General features: G+C 39.4%; 1 protein-coding gene and 1 non-coding gene across 2 annotated transcripts in view; one reads left to right on the top strand and one right to left on the bottom strand.

The window, feature by feature from the left end:
* Positions 1-544: 544 nt before the first annotated feature.
* LOC107186451 (ubiquitin carboxyl-terminal hydrolase 31-like) overlaps positions 545-17594 on the bottom strand; it is an 18056-nt gene continuing 1006 nt past the window's right edge. Inside the window, exons 2-5 of the mRNA XM_015574313.1 lie at positions 17506-17555; positions 2516-2889; positions 977-2387; positions 545-841 (exon numbers count right to left, since the gene is read on the bottom strand). Coding sequence (XP_015429799.1) covers positions 719-841; positions 977-2387; positions 2516-2889; positions 17506-17555 — 1958 coding nt within the window. The 3' untranslated portion in view covers positions 545-718. The remainder of the gene's footprint in view (positions 842-976; positions 2388-2515; positions 2890-17505; positions 17556-17594) is intronic.
* Positions 16193-16264, top strand: Trnad-guc. The gene has a single exon. It is a non-coding gene; the product is annotated as a tRNA-Asp (tRNA).

The following is a 17594-nucleotide window of genomic DNA, read 5'->3' as shown; positions in this document are numbered from 1 at the left end:
ATACAAATACAATATAAATATTACAATTAAGCAATAGATTCAAAGCAATGGTTAAGCGACTACATAGATGTCCAGAAAAGAATCATCCTTGGGAAATAGGGTTTTACTGTAATACGTGAATCCTGTCCTATGCAGGATTCAAGTTATTGTCATAGTTTCATCGTGAACCACGACTTTGTATTTTCTTCTTCGATGTTTACATCGATTCGCGCGATAAAATATCGCGGGAGAATTCTTTGACACGAGTACATTCTTCCTAGACATATGTAGGATTTTGTTACCTATTGTATTGAAGATCTAATTAAAAAATTTTTAAAAATAAAAAAAAAAAAAAAAAAAACATCACTAATGCCTCGAGTTTCGCTATCAGACTCGGAAGAATACTCATCGAACGCTGCCGTCTTGTTTTTTCATTTCTTGAAATATAAAATCAAGAGAATTAAACGAGGCTCGGATATTCTTTACGCGTTCGACGTCTACGTATAAAGAGAAAGCATATACTTCTATAGTAATTCGGAGCGATAGAACTTGAAGTTTTTTTTTTCCTAACCTAGACTTCTTCTCTCGATATAAGAAATTAATGTATTCAAGCTTCGCGAATAATTGTCCGTACTCTGGTTCTCTAGCGTTTTTCGGGGAAAGTTTAAAACACCGCATTCCCAGGCACTATATATTGAGCGTCGGCTCGAGCCAGATCGAATCTGGCTTAAATTGTGTGTTACAACGTTGACTCATGTATTATCGTTGTGTCCGGATCGCTGCTACTGTGAATTATCGTGGGTTGTGGTACATGGGGTGTTAACGTGATGGACGACATCTTTCGGACGGGTTTCGGTGACGCCTGAAACGAAAATAACGTAAAATTAAGTAATATGCTAATAATGATGGCACCATAACCTCAAATACGTAAAAAATGTAGCGATATAAAAACCTTTAGTGTAAAAGAGGTTAACAATTTATTGTTTTTTCAACATACCCATTCCCTTCTGCATGGTGCCTCATCATCGGAATAATGATCCATCTGTCCAATATCTGTCTCGGTCGCAACATTCCTCTTCTTCGGTTGCAAAGTGGCATAGTTGCGACAGCCTCGGTTAAAATTCGTCATGTTCTTCTCCTCTACGATCTTCTCCTGACACAGTACCTCTTGCGACTTACTTTGGTTATTGTTCGTCACATTACTGTTGGTCTTATTGTTGAAATAGAACGGCGGCATTTTCGAGACCCAATGGTCGAGCCCAGATCCAGTCGAGCTAGTGGAGGCCGTTGAAGAGGTTCCCGAATTATTGGTCAGTCCTCTTCGTTGGTAGAACAACATATAGGCGGCGTTAGTTATCAGATTCGTGTCGTTCACCGCTTCCACTCGGGTATCGTCGAAACAGTACCACTGAGTGTCGTAAGGATTCCGACAGAACGCTGTGTAATGGCCACCTTGCAGATCTTGTCCATGGTGATTGCAGATCGCGTAAAGGTCATAAACATTTTCATCGTACTTGGGTATATTTTGCTGACGGGGTCTAGGCTTCTTCCAAGGTGACCAGCCTAAGCCACCCAAGCTGGTCACGTTATTGTGAGTCTGAACACCATTGTGGGCTAAGTGAGGAGTCATATCGAAACCGTACAGCGGGAAATCGACCAACATCGTCAATTTCGAGGTTGACCTTTGTTTGGACTGTTGACGAAATCTCTTCAGGTGTATGACTAAGATGTCGGGTAGGGACCAGAGACCCAACTTCTTGACAACCTCTTGCTTCTTGTTGCAGTATGGACAATGCCACGCGTCTTCAGCTCCCAGAACTTCGTCTTTCGTATAAAGATCGAAGCATTCTTCAAGAGTAACAGCTCCTCCCAACTCCGAATTGGTCTTCAACTGCTTCACACTGGCGTGTTCTTCGATTTGATCGCTGTCATCCTGAATGATATTGCATTTTGTGGCTTCGTCCCATTCTAAGATCAGTTTGACATGCTGTGGACCAGAATCATCAGCACAGAGAGCCAATGCTTGTTCGATTTGTTCCGTGTAAAGAGGATGCTCTACACAGGGGTCTATGCAAGGATGCTCATCCTGAATTGGGGTAGCTGCTGGATCCGCTACTCGAATGTTGAACAATCCAGGACTTTGGCTGGATGTAAGAACGTCATCGGATAGAACAGTATGCATTTCCTTCAGTAGAAGTTTCTGTAGGTCTTCATACGACGTCTCTCTGGAGACCTGCATTGTGTACGGACTGCCAAAACGTTGCTTCAGGTCTCCTTTAGCAAGGACATTGATCCATACCAGCAGAATATAAGCCTGCTCCGTGGGTTCTTTCAATTGTGGCAGTTCTATGCAGTAGAGTGGATCATTTTCAGTGATCACAGATAGAGGTTGGCAATCTGAGAATGTTCTGAAAAGAATACATAATAAATTTTACTATATTGCATCCACTAGATAGTCACTAGATAGTCCATGAACTTACACAATAGTTCGATTTAATAACAAATAACTGTACAGTGAAATAGAAACATAGGTTACCTGTGAAATCCTTCGTCGTGGATTTCCGTGAGTAGCATATGATTTTCGTCAATCCCGGTATCACTCGCTAAGATTTCCCGTAGTTCTCTTACATTTGCAGCCTGGTTCACACTCACGCCAATCTTGACTTGACGTGGCTGCTGCGACGTGTACAATACGTTCACGAAGAGGTTCATTTGTCGGTGGTTCTGGGGCACTGGTACCGACACGCATAGAAAAGGATCGAACGTGTTCGACTGTCGGTGACATCTTGGACACGTCAGACTAGACCGAAATTGCGCTTGGAACACAGCGTGCACGAACGAGTTGTTGCAGCGGACATGATTCGCCAGCGTTTCCGCTGCGACGATATCGTCCGGCCGTCCAAACGAATTCTGTAAATGAAAATAGCCTACATATAGTAACTGTCATATATACATATTAATAATAAAAAAGACAAAACCGATGGAAAAGGTTTATTCTGAGGAATATTACCCGATTAAATTAAGTCACACAGTTAATATTTTGTTAGTACGATCATCACATGTATTCCATTAAGTCTCTATAAATAATTAGGAGTGTGAGTACTTAACAAATTACGATCTTTTTTCAGTAATCGGTGATATTCGATTTATTTTTCCCATTGGTCCAGATACCGTGCACCAATTTAACGTAAACGAGGTGAATGGACATTCCGAGAGAAAACTTTCTAACCTGTAAAGCATTTCTTTGTTCCATTTTCAACGGTTAATTGAAAGGATTTTCATATCGATGCCCAGAATGCCTGGAATTCGTTACGGAATCATGGAATGCAGAATTATACGGTTTTCGAGTGTATGTATTCTGATTTTTACGTTCCAACGTAATTGGCGAGAATTTAAAATTTTCACGTTATCGCATTTCTTTCATTTCATTGAGGACGATACTATCGGTTTGGTACGAACGTTTTCACATAATTGAGGACGATGAAATTATTCGTATTAAATAAAATTATCTCTCACTGAAATCATTCGAAGGTGACACTATATTACATATTCGGTCCAGAGACATACACTGTATTATCGATATATAACATGTACATGTATCCAATTATATTAAATTGTCGATACAAGTCTCTGGTTAGCTTTAAAAATAAAATTTTAATTAATAACCATGTACGATAACTGTTTACTGAGCACATCTTAAGACATCGTTTGCAATCATTTCAAAAGCATCACGGTTTTATTATCATTAAATACTGAAAAGCTTTTAATGTTTGCAGAGGCGATGACGAAACAATTAATCCTTATCACTCGAGAATTGCGAAGAGTATCGATAACGACGTATGGAAATGCAAATATCTCTGAACACTTTCGTATGTACACCTGCATTTAACCAGGTCCTGGGGATTTTTTATTTTAAGTCATCGATAGGCCACACAAGATGAGAAGCTAAACGATGGAAACGCATTACACGAATTAATTGTTAATATCATGAAAACGCACGGAAAGGTCGGATAAATCAACGTACAATTTTATCGTATCAACAATTTAGTAACACTTCAGCGAATCGTAATCGAATTATTGACTTTTCTCAAGTAACTTTATCTCTCGATTAAGGGAAAAATATCTGTACTTGAGACCGTTTGTTATGTATCCTAGATCTTTATCAAAAAGAATACCTTTATGTACTAAGCGTCCTATACGGTACTGCAATATCGAAACGACTTGTAGAAATATTATTTTTCCTCCAAAGTATCCAAATATTTTTTGTACAACTTTTCAGAATGCAATTATATAAAATCTTGCCTATACAATTTTACATTCATTGAAACGACAAAGGATTACTGAAAGTTGATCTCGACGTTGGCCTTAAGCAAATGCTTAAGAATAAGTTGTGACTATGAATCCCGGCCGTTGACTCTGTCTGTGAAGCATAGAAAAAATTGGTAAGTGGATCGACATAGTCTACTTTACCATACCTTAATGGATGGCACTTGATAGTCGTAAAGTCACATATGCGTGAGAAACTTCCAAAATTAAAGTCCATTTAAAACTTTATTAACAATTGTTAAGCCCATTTAAAATGTTATTAATAATTCTCTTCTCGCGGTTGTGTATGATGATTCACCAGATACCCCCGTATATGTCTGTTTTCTGCCGGTAGGAATGTGGCGCCGCCGCCGTCGCGATCCAACAATTACACAGGCTGGTCTCCTCGTGCAAATTTACGCGCGACAAGGAATTCCGAGCGCGCGCGACGGTACTTATTTTTTTCACGAGGCTGATTGGACGCGCGACACTCACGAAACCAGTTTATCGTCTAAAGTACACAAAGACGATCGCTTATAACGCGTGCGTTCTAATAATAACCGTCTACCGGCGCGGTTCGTTTCGCACCGTCTATACACCGTGTTCCTCTCGGTCCTCTCGGTTTCGCAACAGGCCCGTTTGGATGGAGAAAAACGACTGGAATATGCTAATAAACACCAGACAATTGTCGCCAGCGTGCTAAAACACGCGAACTTGTTTGCGTCTGATGTGGCGATGAAGAATAACACATCTCGACAGGCAATGTGGTTTAGAACATTTAATTATCCACTTTGACAGTTTCATTGCTATGTCATCCTCACACACTATTGGTGAAAGCGACATAACCTGATCCAATAGAAATACGAGGTGCAAAGTGTCTTGGATCTCTTGACTACTATTTAACTCACATGTGCGTCTATGACTCGGTCACTTTTACAACACACAGTTACCACGGTAGATTAGGTATCGAATGATAAGTAATTTTCTTGCGACGTGTCTTTCGCCGTATATCGATCGGAAATTTTTCAATGGTAATTTAATTAGGTTCATTGATGGCATTCAGAGAACCGTCTGTAAGCCTTGCGTGCCATTCCCTCTGTCCTCTTTCCGGTCAGCGGATTCTCAGGACAAAGTGTTCGGATAGGCGTGGTAGGCTTCCCTTAACCAGATCACGAATCTTGTGTTTTCATGACCTTCGAAACGCGTCGTTTTCGAACGAATGTACGTAAGTTACACGGTCAACGTGAAACTTAACGAATAAAATGAACAGAGAAACACGACGAGATAAAAAAAAAAAAACATTCAGCTGATCGAAGCAGGAATCCTATAGGTTAGAACTGTACATCGAAAAGTATTCTTTTACAGGATCATATTACGAAAAAAATACTGAACTTTCAATTCAACATTCTCTGATTCACATTTTCTCCCCGTAACAATGTCTTTCTCTCGTGTAGAGAACTGGTCTTCGAATTACCTCACCGATAACGTTAATTGTTTCGAGCAGGTGATAACTCTTAAACGTGCATTCGGAAGCGACCACCGAGCGCCAGAGAACGGTGTGTAACTGTTAAGCCATCGGGACAGGATGTATCGTCGATCCGGTTGCCGGAAGTAATTTTCAATGCTTACAGGTTGTAACGACTCACGCTACGATTCGCGACTCACAATTGGTCAATGTCACGTTGGTACACGTGTACCTGGTGGAGAGGTTGGGTAAGCTTTGGTCAGGCCCCGGTCGGTAACCCCCCTCGAATGGCGTTAGAATCGACGTTCTCATGAGTCCTCGGATACGTGAACCCCTCCGTTAATATTTTCAACTCATCAATCCTTTCGTGTAACTCTTATCGCTTGATAACTATGGCAGAGGTTGATCGTCCGTGTGATCGAAATCTTCCGAAGGTTTATCCATCAGTTACGACGAGACAGTCACCGGTCATGTTCCATTCGAGGCTTTCTGTAATTACGTCAGTAGAGGTTAGGAGAGAAAAAAAGATAGAATCATGGGAGGCGAGGGAACTCGTGACACTGAGACGACCTTGACGCAGCTACATAATTAGAAATACCATCATCACAGTAGACAGTTCCCTCGAAATATCTAAAAACAAGGAAGAACTTGTTTATAAATATCTCGGTTATGATTCACACGCTGTCGTTGCTTGTCTGTCGCACAGAGATTTATGAAAGAGTTTATTTGTATTGACAAGTTCAAGCGATGCGGAATGCGAGGAATGTCACGAAGATTGGCCAACAGGCTGGATATCGATTTTCATTGTAATTAGTCAGAGCGTGATATTTTCTTCCGTGATCACGGAGGGATTTGTTGACGTTGCGAGAAAATAGCAACACACGACTCGAAACGTGGCGACGGGGATGTGGCTTCATATGTAGCGGTTTGCAAAACAAAGGAACGGAAGTTCGACTCCTCTAAACATTCTTTACGTAACAATGGCAATCACCGAGCCCCGTAACTTGTAATTAACTTCTTTCGGCCTGACAAAACACGGAAACTGCGTTGAAACGTATTACAATGCATCAAATGTACCGAGAATAATCTGTTATGTGCATATTACTGAATATTCGTCAGGTTATTCCGAATATTCTTTACCTTTAGAGGACGGGCATGTATTTCTGCGACTTTTTATATTTTTGAGTTAGAACTTTTATATGCAATTTTTCATAGTGTCATAAACAAACGACTCTTCTTTAGCCTAAAAATAAACTTTCCGTCTTCTAAAGGTTAATTTCATTTGAAATAAATAATTTTATTTAGAATAAATTTCAATTTCTGAATATTTGTGTATTTTATTGTATGTTTTTATTACAAGAAAATGTTAACCCCCTTCCCTTTTTTTAACCAAGGGGGCCCCCGAAGATTTGATAGCTCTAGGCCCCAAAAAATCTTGTTCCGGGCCTGTGCCCAAGGTGTTCGCAGTGGACAATTGATTCTTGCCGCTCGATTTGTACACCGGTCAGTTACGAGCGGCAATAACCATCGAAACAGCGTGTAACGTGTTAATGCCGCCTAGCATCAATGATAGGACAAGTCGAAGCGAAGATTTCTCGCACAAACATTGACACGCGGAACGCGCGTACACGAAATGTGTGTCATTCAGAAGACAATTTGTACACGCGTGGCCTACTATACACAACTGATAGACGCGGGACTGTGTGAATTCAAGTAAATTGAAAATACGCGTCGACTGTAATCGGTATTGATAAACAATAACGGTGCAAAGAGCAACAGCTGTCCTTTCGACGATAAATACCGGGAGCTCGTTGTTATCGATATTTTCACGCCGAACGGAAAAACAGTCGGACATGTATTCTTGAATAATGTAAATATGACATTTATTTGTTTATTATCGATCACGAGTTCCTGTTGATCAACAAGTTTCTTCCGATTTCAACAACAAAAAATTCTAACTTTTTTCAAATAGTTTGGATTCGATGAGTTGATTCTTTAAATGGAAACCCGTTTGAATCCCCATTTCTCGTTAAGTGTTTCAGATACGGGACAGAAGGAAGAAAGATTCGATGTGGGATTTTACGTTTCCCATTCGTTTGGCCGCGAACGGTGATCTCATTAATTCGATTTGTTAGTAAACGAGCCAGAGTAATTTTTCAAGGTCATTTCGCTCTCGTCGGTGATAATTAACGATGGGGCGAGGGCGGTAATTAATTCGGTGTTATGATTCAGCGCATACATGAGCACACACGCCGTGAGGTCGCGTCGCAGAGACGGAGGAACCGCCATGATTGACGAACATAACCAAAGAAATCAACGTTCGATCCGTACACACCGGTGCGAACGATTAGATTGATGGCCTACTTTTATCGATTCAATTTTACGGCCGCAAATATGATTTACGTGTTTACTAGCATTTATTTATTAGGCAGCCGATTCTCTCGTGAAGATTAAGTAGCAGTATTTTTAGATCGTGACTCATTGTTAGCAGGTTACGCACGAAATGGGGTAATAGGAGATGCGAACAGCAAATACAGAAGTACTGATTAGACGGATTCGTGGTCGGTGGTACTGATAGAAATCCATCGTTTGTTACACAGGATTCTGATGTCTCGACGATTATAATAAAACGAGCCATCGGTTGATTATATTATTTCGTGAAGCACAATGACAAGTTTACTCATCATAAAGCAAAAAAATGTGCATTTGCGATTTAAAATAAAATTGAGATGAAACAAAAAAACATACTGGCAATTTTAACACGTTCTAGAATATTTTAGGACAAAAAAAGAAATATGTAGCAGTACATGTACGACGGCTGTTTGACGCTCAAGTCGTAAAGTAATTTTGTTATTTTATTAGAATTTATTTCAATTTCACAGCAAATGCATTTATTCTGCTTTTGTAGAGTATACTCGTCACAGCTTAAAAATAATTAAGCACACATGTACACGTTTTCAAAATGAAATAAAAACAATTAACGTGAACATTGTAACTGAGTTTACACTTAACTGATCGAACGTGTATCCATTACGCAACAATGTAGTCATTTTTTTTATCATCAAATTGAAACTAACCGATGAACAATTGTGTAACAATGTAGCAATTTTTGTAGTTTGAAATTTAATTATCGAAAAGTGAGAATCTCGTTGCAGGCTGACACAATAATGTAACAAACTCGTGCAACAGTGAATTATTTAACTGCCCAGTAAATTCTCATGGCCGAGGAATCATGAGAACCCAGTGAAAAAGAGAAAATTATACCCACTGGGAGCAATTAACGCGTTCGTGCATCTGTGGAAAATTATACAGTTCGAAGGAGCTTTTACATTGCACATTACCACCGTGATGCATTCCTCGTTTTCACCGTGTCGATCATTGAGAACCGGTAATGTGCCTTGAAATATTGCTCAATTGCATCCACATTATCCAAGAACATACATGTCAATCGAAAGAGCGATTCACCAACGGAAGCTACCACAAAAGAAAAAAGAAGTCACGTTAACCGCGTTTTGTAGAACGGTTCTAAACTGACTGGAACTCTGTGGCCCCATTCAAGGTCAACCCTTGTTACGGTATTGGTCTTGCCCGCTAGTACTGTACAGGCTGTTTTAAAATACGTAATGGAATTCGAGAACTAATTTTCTTCAAATAAATATTTTTATGAAAATATAACGACATTACGATAGAAAAACAATAAACAGACAAGGCATCGATTGACGAACGATATTAACATTCTCTTTTTGCCTAAACATAACTTGCAGACGGTGACATAAATTTTCCTGCGAATCTGGTTTCGACCGAATAATCTATGGAGTTCAGAATTTTGCATAAAGATCCACAGCATAACGATAAATTTCGTTCGTCGCGTGTGCCCCCGGCATTTTGAAAGACAATACCATAGTTGCAAATTTCTCAACCGTCAACCGAAAGCGACGAAGTAAACCATGCATGATCGCGTACAACATACGAGACCGTGGAAATTTACGGGGTGGCGCTGTCGGCGCCAAAGCCACGCTCTTATCGGTCGATTTTTAAGCCGAACGCGAAAATAAGAGGTTATTTATGGAAAAAAATGATATTCCAACGGCGACAATGAATATCCAAAAGTGACGAAAGATTTCGGGCCGTTTGTTTGACGGCAAATATTTGAGTTTACACTGACGAGTCTCCATATACCTATCTTCCCTTGTTTTCCTACATAATTCTAATCAAACATTCCGTCCAACGTCATTTGAAGTCCAAAAAATAGCGTTTGCACATTTATAGGGTTTGTAACTGTTTGCTTAAATTATCTACTAAACCAGCATTAAACTTGCACTATTTCAGTAATTTAATCGTAGAAATAAAAACCTTCTACGTCGTATTTTCCCTAAAATGAATATTTATAAGTAAAAAAAATGAAAGTTACACGCCAGCGTACAGAAGTAGAAAGTTCGGTACACGTTGCGCAGTGGCACTGGCTCGGCAGTGCGTTCGCCTCTGACACGGTCGTGTAACAGGAAATAAGAATGACCAGTTAATTTATAGGAAGTTACTTTCATCTTTCCACCTGCTTCGTAGATTTAGTAGACAAATGGAATAACACACGACAATAGACAAAATTGAGTTTTTAAAATTATGCTTAAAATTACAACTTTAACCTATAAAAAGAAACTTTTCATTTTTGGTCTTTCCCCTATATTTCTACTTGTGTGAGTGTGTACTTGAATTTTTCTTCAATTTTCCTCTCGATCTCCGGACCGAGACGACCTCTGGACGGTATAAAGGAAAAAAAAACGCGCGAGTATCGCGTTGCACGCACGCAAGGTCTCGTCCAAGGTGGTAGGTTTTCATGAAACCCGTGGCGTCACGGCGTTTCGAATTTAAACGCCGTCTGCTTGTTCTCAATAACGATTCCCGGGGCATTTCGTTCGATGGAAGAGTTACGCGCGGCCAGACACGACGAAGGACTCGCTGTGAATGATGGAAAGTGTGAACAGAAGTTCGTTACAAGGCGATCACCGACTGGAATGGCAAAACGATCGGTTAAGGACACGGCGTGCAGTGTTTACCGTCTGAGCACGATTCAGTAAACAGTATGGAATTGGCTCACGGTACGTCGGCGGCGAGCGATCATGAAATAGTGATAAAGTCGTTTATAGGTAATGCTCGATCACTGTGCGTTAACTGAAGCACCTTCGAGCGGAATCACGAACCTTAAGGTACGTCTTCACGTGACACTAAATCGTGACTTTCACGGTCGTGTAAATGTTACGACTTTTCTCGTGAAAACTAGATGCCGTGACATTGTTTTACATTGCCATACAGTGTCACGACAACGAAAGTCATGAGTTTTACAGTCACGTGAAAACGTACCTTTAACCCTTGCAATACGATTTCACGACTGTAACCGACGGTGACCGAAACGCTCATTATGTCCGAGCGTTGACTTCAGTAGACAGGAGTGACGTAATCGCTGTATGTATCTCGCTTTCGGTGATTGTATTCAAAGTGTATGTATGTACTTTAACTCGATAATTTTTTATCAGGTCATCCAACTAACCTGTCTTTTCCGTTTATGTACAATAATGACGTAACTACCAGGGAAACTTCGTTTGAAAGATGTACTGTTTTCAGATACTTGGTTTCTGGGTAATACCTCATGGCTGATCTCCACAGAAAATTAAAACGTGATAAACTGTTGGATAAGGATATCGGCAACGAACTTCGTTTAATTACAATTTTAAATTTCAACTATAATTAAATGGTATACCCCAGTAATGACGAAACGATCTTACTTAATTATGCAAATAAAGGTAAAACACATTGTCTACGATCGCTACACACACGGACAATATTTCTTTCCCTATGTTAACGAAGTCCCCGTTGTCGTCTCTTCGTTACAACCTTAATTTATGATAAAAATTCACCGTACGAAGATAGAAGGCTTTATCGATAACGTCACACCCGTGAGGCCGTATCTCGAACTACGCAAATCGTGTGTGTGTGTGTGTGTGTGTATCCTAATTTTTAAAGGACAGGAGAGCTAACGATCTTATCGCAAGGTCAACAATACGTGGCGACAGCACCGTGGGTCAGCACGTGCCCGAGTGGCTTAGTGCATTTTGAGAACCGTCGAACTTGTCTCGATCTTTCTCTCTCTTTCACTGTCTGGGACGCTTTCCAAGCTGCCGATTCATCGGGAATAACGACATTACTGTACCAGAAGGTGCACACACCTATCGCCACGCTAATGTGACCGGATTTACAGGTTTCGAATACGGGTCACAGTCACCTGCTACCTTCGGTCACCTCTCAACCCAAATATCACAATTAACCCTCATCCATTGGCGTAACTAGGTAGGGGACTGGTCTCCCCGTCGAGAAATTATTGAATTATGTAAAAAAAAAAAACATTCGTCAGTTAGTAAAATCTTATGTTATAAGAAATAAATACTTTCTAAAAGTATTAAATAAAATTGTATTAGGATTAAGCTGTTTAATATTACCATTCTACTGTAACTAATAATTAATTAACCCTCATCTATCCCTTGTGGCCATTAGTTTATGAAACATTTAATGTTCAGTACCGAGGATCCATTGAACACTCATCGAGGATTTCCTGTATCCGTCGGAATACATCGTCTCGAATCTGAAGCTAACCTCAAAATATGGATAAGATACGACATTGCGGTAACCAAAAACAGGCCAATTCGGGTCGCTTCTGGTTATAAATATCATCTAGTAACATTTATACCTCTCGACCAGGATTACGGGGTCGAAAGTGACCCGGCTGGAGGAGGATTTAAATTCCACTAAACGAACCGGTTTTATTCAAGGGAAAAATGATTTAAATAATTACAAAATCGATCGATCCAGCAGAGATATTCGATGGACACTGTTTTGTAACGAAGGAAAAGAATTTGTGTTCTTAATACTTAGCCAACCGCGCGCGCAAAGCATAACCTTCAAACTGGGGAGATCTCCCCATTCGGTTGGCTAAGTGTTAAGATTCTTTACGAAAAAGAAGCGTTAATGCTTCCACGAACATCTTCGAATTTTCAAGGCGTCTCGATGACCGGTTCGAAAGAAGTCGGCCAACGAAGGGCACTCGACGAGTGAAGGAAAAAAAAAACTGGTTACGAAAAAGTGGCACGAGGCGGCGGCAGCAGCAGCCGTTTAACAAGATACAGAGGCGCGACACGTCGGACATTGTTGGTTCTTGATCTGGATTATCGACTCACCGTCGTTGAAGATCGCTTCATTATCTGATACCCTGAGAAACACTTCGACCTCACGCATAAGAAACTCCTGATAAGATTATCAGCCGAGGGAGAATGTGGGAATCGCGTGTAAGGTATGCTAGCTACGAAAGAAAAACGGTTGGAAAAAAAATCGATGGGAATTATGGGAAATGTGACAAATGCTTGGAACTGTGTGTAATTCTATGAGAGAGAGAGAGAGAGAGAGAGAGAGAGAGAGAGAGAGAGAGAGAGAGAAGAGAGAGAGAGATGATCGATAAAAGCAACCGTAACGGAACGAAAAAGAGAACTGAACCAGGCGAAAGCGACTAATATCGAATAGACTGTAAAATGGTAAATTAAGTGTCTTTATGTTCTGGATTTTTTCCCCCCCAGAAATAATTAAATACACTTTTTAAATCTTTAACAATGTTATCTGCACGGCAATCGAGACTTTCTTTCGATTACAATCCGATAACTTTCTTATTGTTTTATTAAATCTTCCCTGTACTATACAGTCTATTCACCGCAGAGAACAGCTGAACGGTTTACCGGGGCGAATAGAAAGTTTCCGCCTAAATGAAAAGAAAATTCCGTTGTTCGGGAGTTGTAATTAGGAGTTCCATTTTGCTGCGTTTACCGGCGTGCTTATTAGTCACACTAGAAAAGTAATTACTTAAAAGAAAACAAAAAATGGGAACGGTATAATTTCTCGACGTTTTCTCTTCTGTCACGACCGGTTTCTTTTTCAAGCATTGAAACCCTAGGTGTAAAAATAAAAACGGTTAAATACGGAAAAACTATAGGAATCTATTTATGCAAATCAAAAATACTGTCGCGTGTGCACAAACATGTACGTAACTGCTTACTTCGTGGGTAATGTTTCTAAATGTAAAATATGCGGTAACACTTGTGATTTGCCCTGCATGGAAAAATAATCAGTCACATTCGTTACGTAACACGTACAATCAGCACGTATAATATTGAGAATCACAGTATTGAACGTGCTCAGTTGCTTCAAAAATATTCAATTTTTTTCGGCTCGCTGTTACCCAGGCTATATTTATCAGTTGCATTAATGGAATATTTTAATTATTTATTCGAAATAGTTTTACGTCTGAACCGCGCGAAAAAAGCGGTTAGAGAAGATACGTATATTAATTGCAAACTTTAGAAGAAATTATACATTTATAATATTATCTGGGGTCTTAACCTCCGACTACGTAAGTAGGAAGTGATGGCGAAGTAGAAATTGAATTATTAAAGTATATAGGAATTATTTTAATTTTTAAAGTGATAGTGAGGTGACTGCTTGCAGATTTTCATTAATTAATTCTTCACAGTTAATGTGTAAGACTATGGTTTTGATTACTAATAACGTAAGTCACAGGATAGTTTAGTGATTTAAACCGGAAGGAGTAAAATGTACAGAAATAATTGCAGACTTTGTTTCAGCTTTCATAGGGCTTTCCCTCCCGGTCGTCCAGTCATGTGAATCGTTCGCCTTTTGTCCGAGCAGCGGGATGATTCACCGTTTGTTCTGTTTGCAACTCATTTTTCTTCGCCTCTTACCTCACCGTCATGTAATCGAGGATCGTAACGCTGCAGACCCGAGAAGACTGCATTAAAAACTCGAGGATTATATTCAGAAAGACTTTAAAATTTTGGATCGAATGAGGGATAAACATCGCGACCAATACTTATGTAAAGCGTGAAATAAATCGGTCCAATACTGCGCATTTTTTTTTTTTCGTTACGTCATTTCTCGTAGGAACATCTCGCGGTGCGGTGATTTAGTGAACTAAAATTCGTCACGTATGGTTCGCTCTCTCTTTCTATGTGACGACAACGACGCGACATGAAACCCCTACGGCCCCTACACACCACCATTCAAGTTCGTTGCTTATTGGACGTGGACTATTTTTAGCGTCGAAACGCGCGACTACTGTCAAGCCTGTGTTGTGATAAATGCCCTTCCTTCCGGGGAACCACTACAGTTTACGTGTGTGCACTGTATTCCGAGTAAGCGTTATCTTTGCACCCGTGTCGTGTGAGAAAAAAAATGTTAATTTCAAATGTACTAGGAATAAACATCGAGACGTATGCAAGACCGATTAATAAATTTCGAATAAAAGCAGAATGTTATAAACATCATGAATACAGTTCTGTCACGAAGTACATTTTTACGCGTAATGTAAAAAAAAATGAAACCCATTGTTGAGCTATATTTGTATTACCTTGTAATAATTTTCGTATTATGTATCACGATTATTCTTTGCTTAACACGATTCGCGGAGATTAAATATCAGATAACAACTAGGATTTACGGACTATCAAAATTCCGAGAGTTTATTGGAACTGATTATGCTGTTAAGGTAACATTCCTAAATAATTGTGTCACTATTGTTTGTGTATTAAAATCAAAGAAACATTTTGTTACGGAAAAAAATTAAAATACGAAGACAAATGATAAGTGTACATTATTTTCATTGAAATAATATACCGTGATAAAAAAGACCTTGGTTTCTCATTAACATAGCGGATGGTTAACGACAATAGCCGTTCGACTGCGACAAAAAATCTTTTCCCATCCTATTGAGCGTTTGAAATATTTATTTATAAGATCGTAGTCTCAATGAACATTGTTTACGTAGGACTATATTCGTCGGACGATATTGTGGACAGCCTGTGGCTGCGTTTCAGCGTCTTCAGGATGTTATATACAAAGCGCCGGCGTCCCTTTTGCTATCTCTAAGGGTGTCAGTTTTCTTCGAACACATGGGTAGTCACGTTTCGAATTATAAGAGGGGTTCCCTGCGGCGCGACTTTCATCTGTGTGTGCAAAACACCGATGAGACCCATTTGCCTTTTCTTTCAATCCCTGTTCTATATTTATTCGTTTCGAGAGTGTGACGTCTCAGTTTTACTCTTATCGGTTTAAAGGAAATAAATAACGTGGTGTCAAGGTACAGCGAGGGGACGAGGGACAGGACTGCCGAGAAGTCGGATGGTATTAAAGGGATTACACCTCTCGAGGACACAGAGTGACTAGAATTATTTTTGGCTAATTCTTAAAATGTAAATTTCAGTAGATGATTCGGTATTTTTTTGGAGAAAAATAGTTATTTTGCTAGATATTTTAAATAATCTGTAACATAATTTGTAATATTGAAGAAATAGTTACTAGTGCTCCGAAAATTGGAGCAATAAACTCATATGATCCTCGGTAGTATAGTGGTCAGTATCCCCGCCTGTCACGCGGGAGACCGGGGTTCGATTCCCCGCCGGGGAGGATTTTTTATTGTTATTTTCTTTGAATTTTACTTGTAATTCTGTACCATATTTAATAAAAATAAATTTTTTTTTATTTATTTATGAATGTTTAAAAATTGTATAATACGTTTATTACAGATCACATCGATTGGTGCCTCTCTAATTGCAATTGAGTAACATTTATATGGTAAATTAAACGTTACGAGAAGTAAAAAAAAAAATAATCCAACATTTTAATGGTTTCTTAGATTATTTCAAGTACGTACAGTTAATGGGTTCTATGGCAGGAAATGGTTCGTGAGAGTAAAAGTCTATTACGCCCTTTCTCCTGTATGATTTTTACACATTCCGGAGATCGTGTACCAGTGATTCGGAGAAAGAGAGTGACCGTGACTGGCCGAGTTCTGTTTGCCCTTCAGTCATTTCCCGCGAAATCGCGGAGGCTCTAATAGGGCCTTTCAAAAAAGCGCGGCATGTAGTATCCAAACGCGAAATAAATTTAGGTTAAGGCCTCGTCGCGATTGAGTGCCCTCGTGTTTCTCAAAAGTAATAAATAAAATCCAGTCAAGGCTGCATCGGTATACTTTCCATTAATTTTTATGGGGCTATAACGATAAGAATATGAAACCTCTCAAGAGTTATTTAAAAGAAAAAAAAACCAGCAGAGAATGAAATGTACGGTCAGATTTCGTATAACGAATAAAAAACCATAAATGATGGTTAAATATTTCGTGATTCTTAATCTTATATGCACTTATTATCGTTTTTAAATGGTTCGTCATTCGAAATACGTAATTATTAAGTTACATCCATTCTGACTGATTTTATATACTGCTAGATAACATTTTTAAATAAACTCGTTTATGCACCAGTGACTGCTTAATGATTATTCGCGGTTATGTAATCAATCGTCTAAAACGATTATAAACCTGTCTGTCGCACGCAACGGTAGAGACGATGCATTGCACGCGTGCAATCTTAAGGCATCCACGAAACATGCCCATGAACATGAAGACCACACGAAGCGTTACGATAGGATTCTAACCCATATATTACCGAATTAGTGACAAAATAATACAGGAATATTTTCGAAAATTCGAACCACACAACTATTTTGGTAACACAGAAAACTCAACAAAATTTACTGTCTCAATTCAAACAAAACCAGAAACATATCCTTCGATTCTTCCTAGCAAACGGTAAAAATTCAAACGCAATGCTAAGCGTACTCTCCACCTAAAAAATAGATCATCCACTAACCTTGATAATTTTGTATTTCTTTTTGGTAGCCTGATTCAGGTCCTCGTGCACTTTGTCCAGCAGCCAAAGCAAGAATTCCTGAGCGTCGT

This window comes from Dufourea novaeangliae, unplaced genomic scaffold (genome assembly GCF_001272555.1).
Source record: "Dufourea novaeangliae isolate 0120121106 unplaced genomic scaffold, ASM127255v1 scaffold65, whole genome shotgun sequence".
Lineage (NCBI taxonomy): Eukaryota > Metazoa > Arthropoda > Insecta > Hymenoptera > Halictidae > Dufourea > Dufourea novaeangliae.
This window is presented reverse-complemented; position numbering and strand designations above follow the sequence as displayed.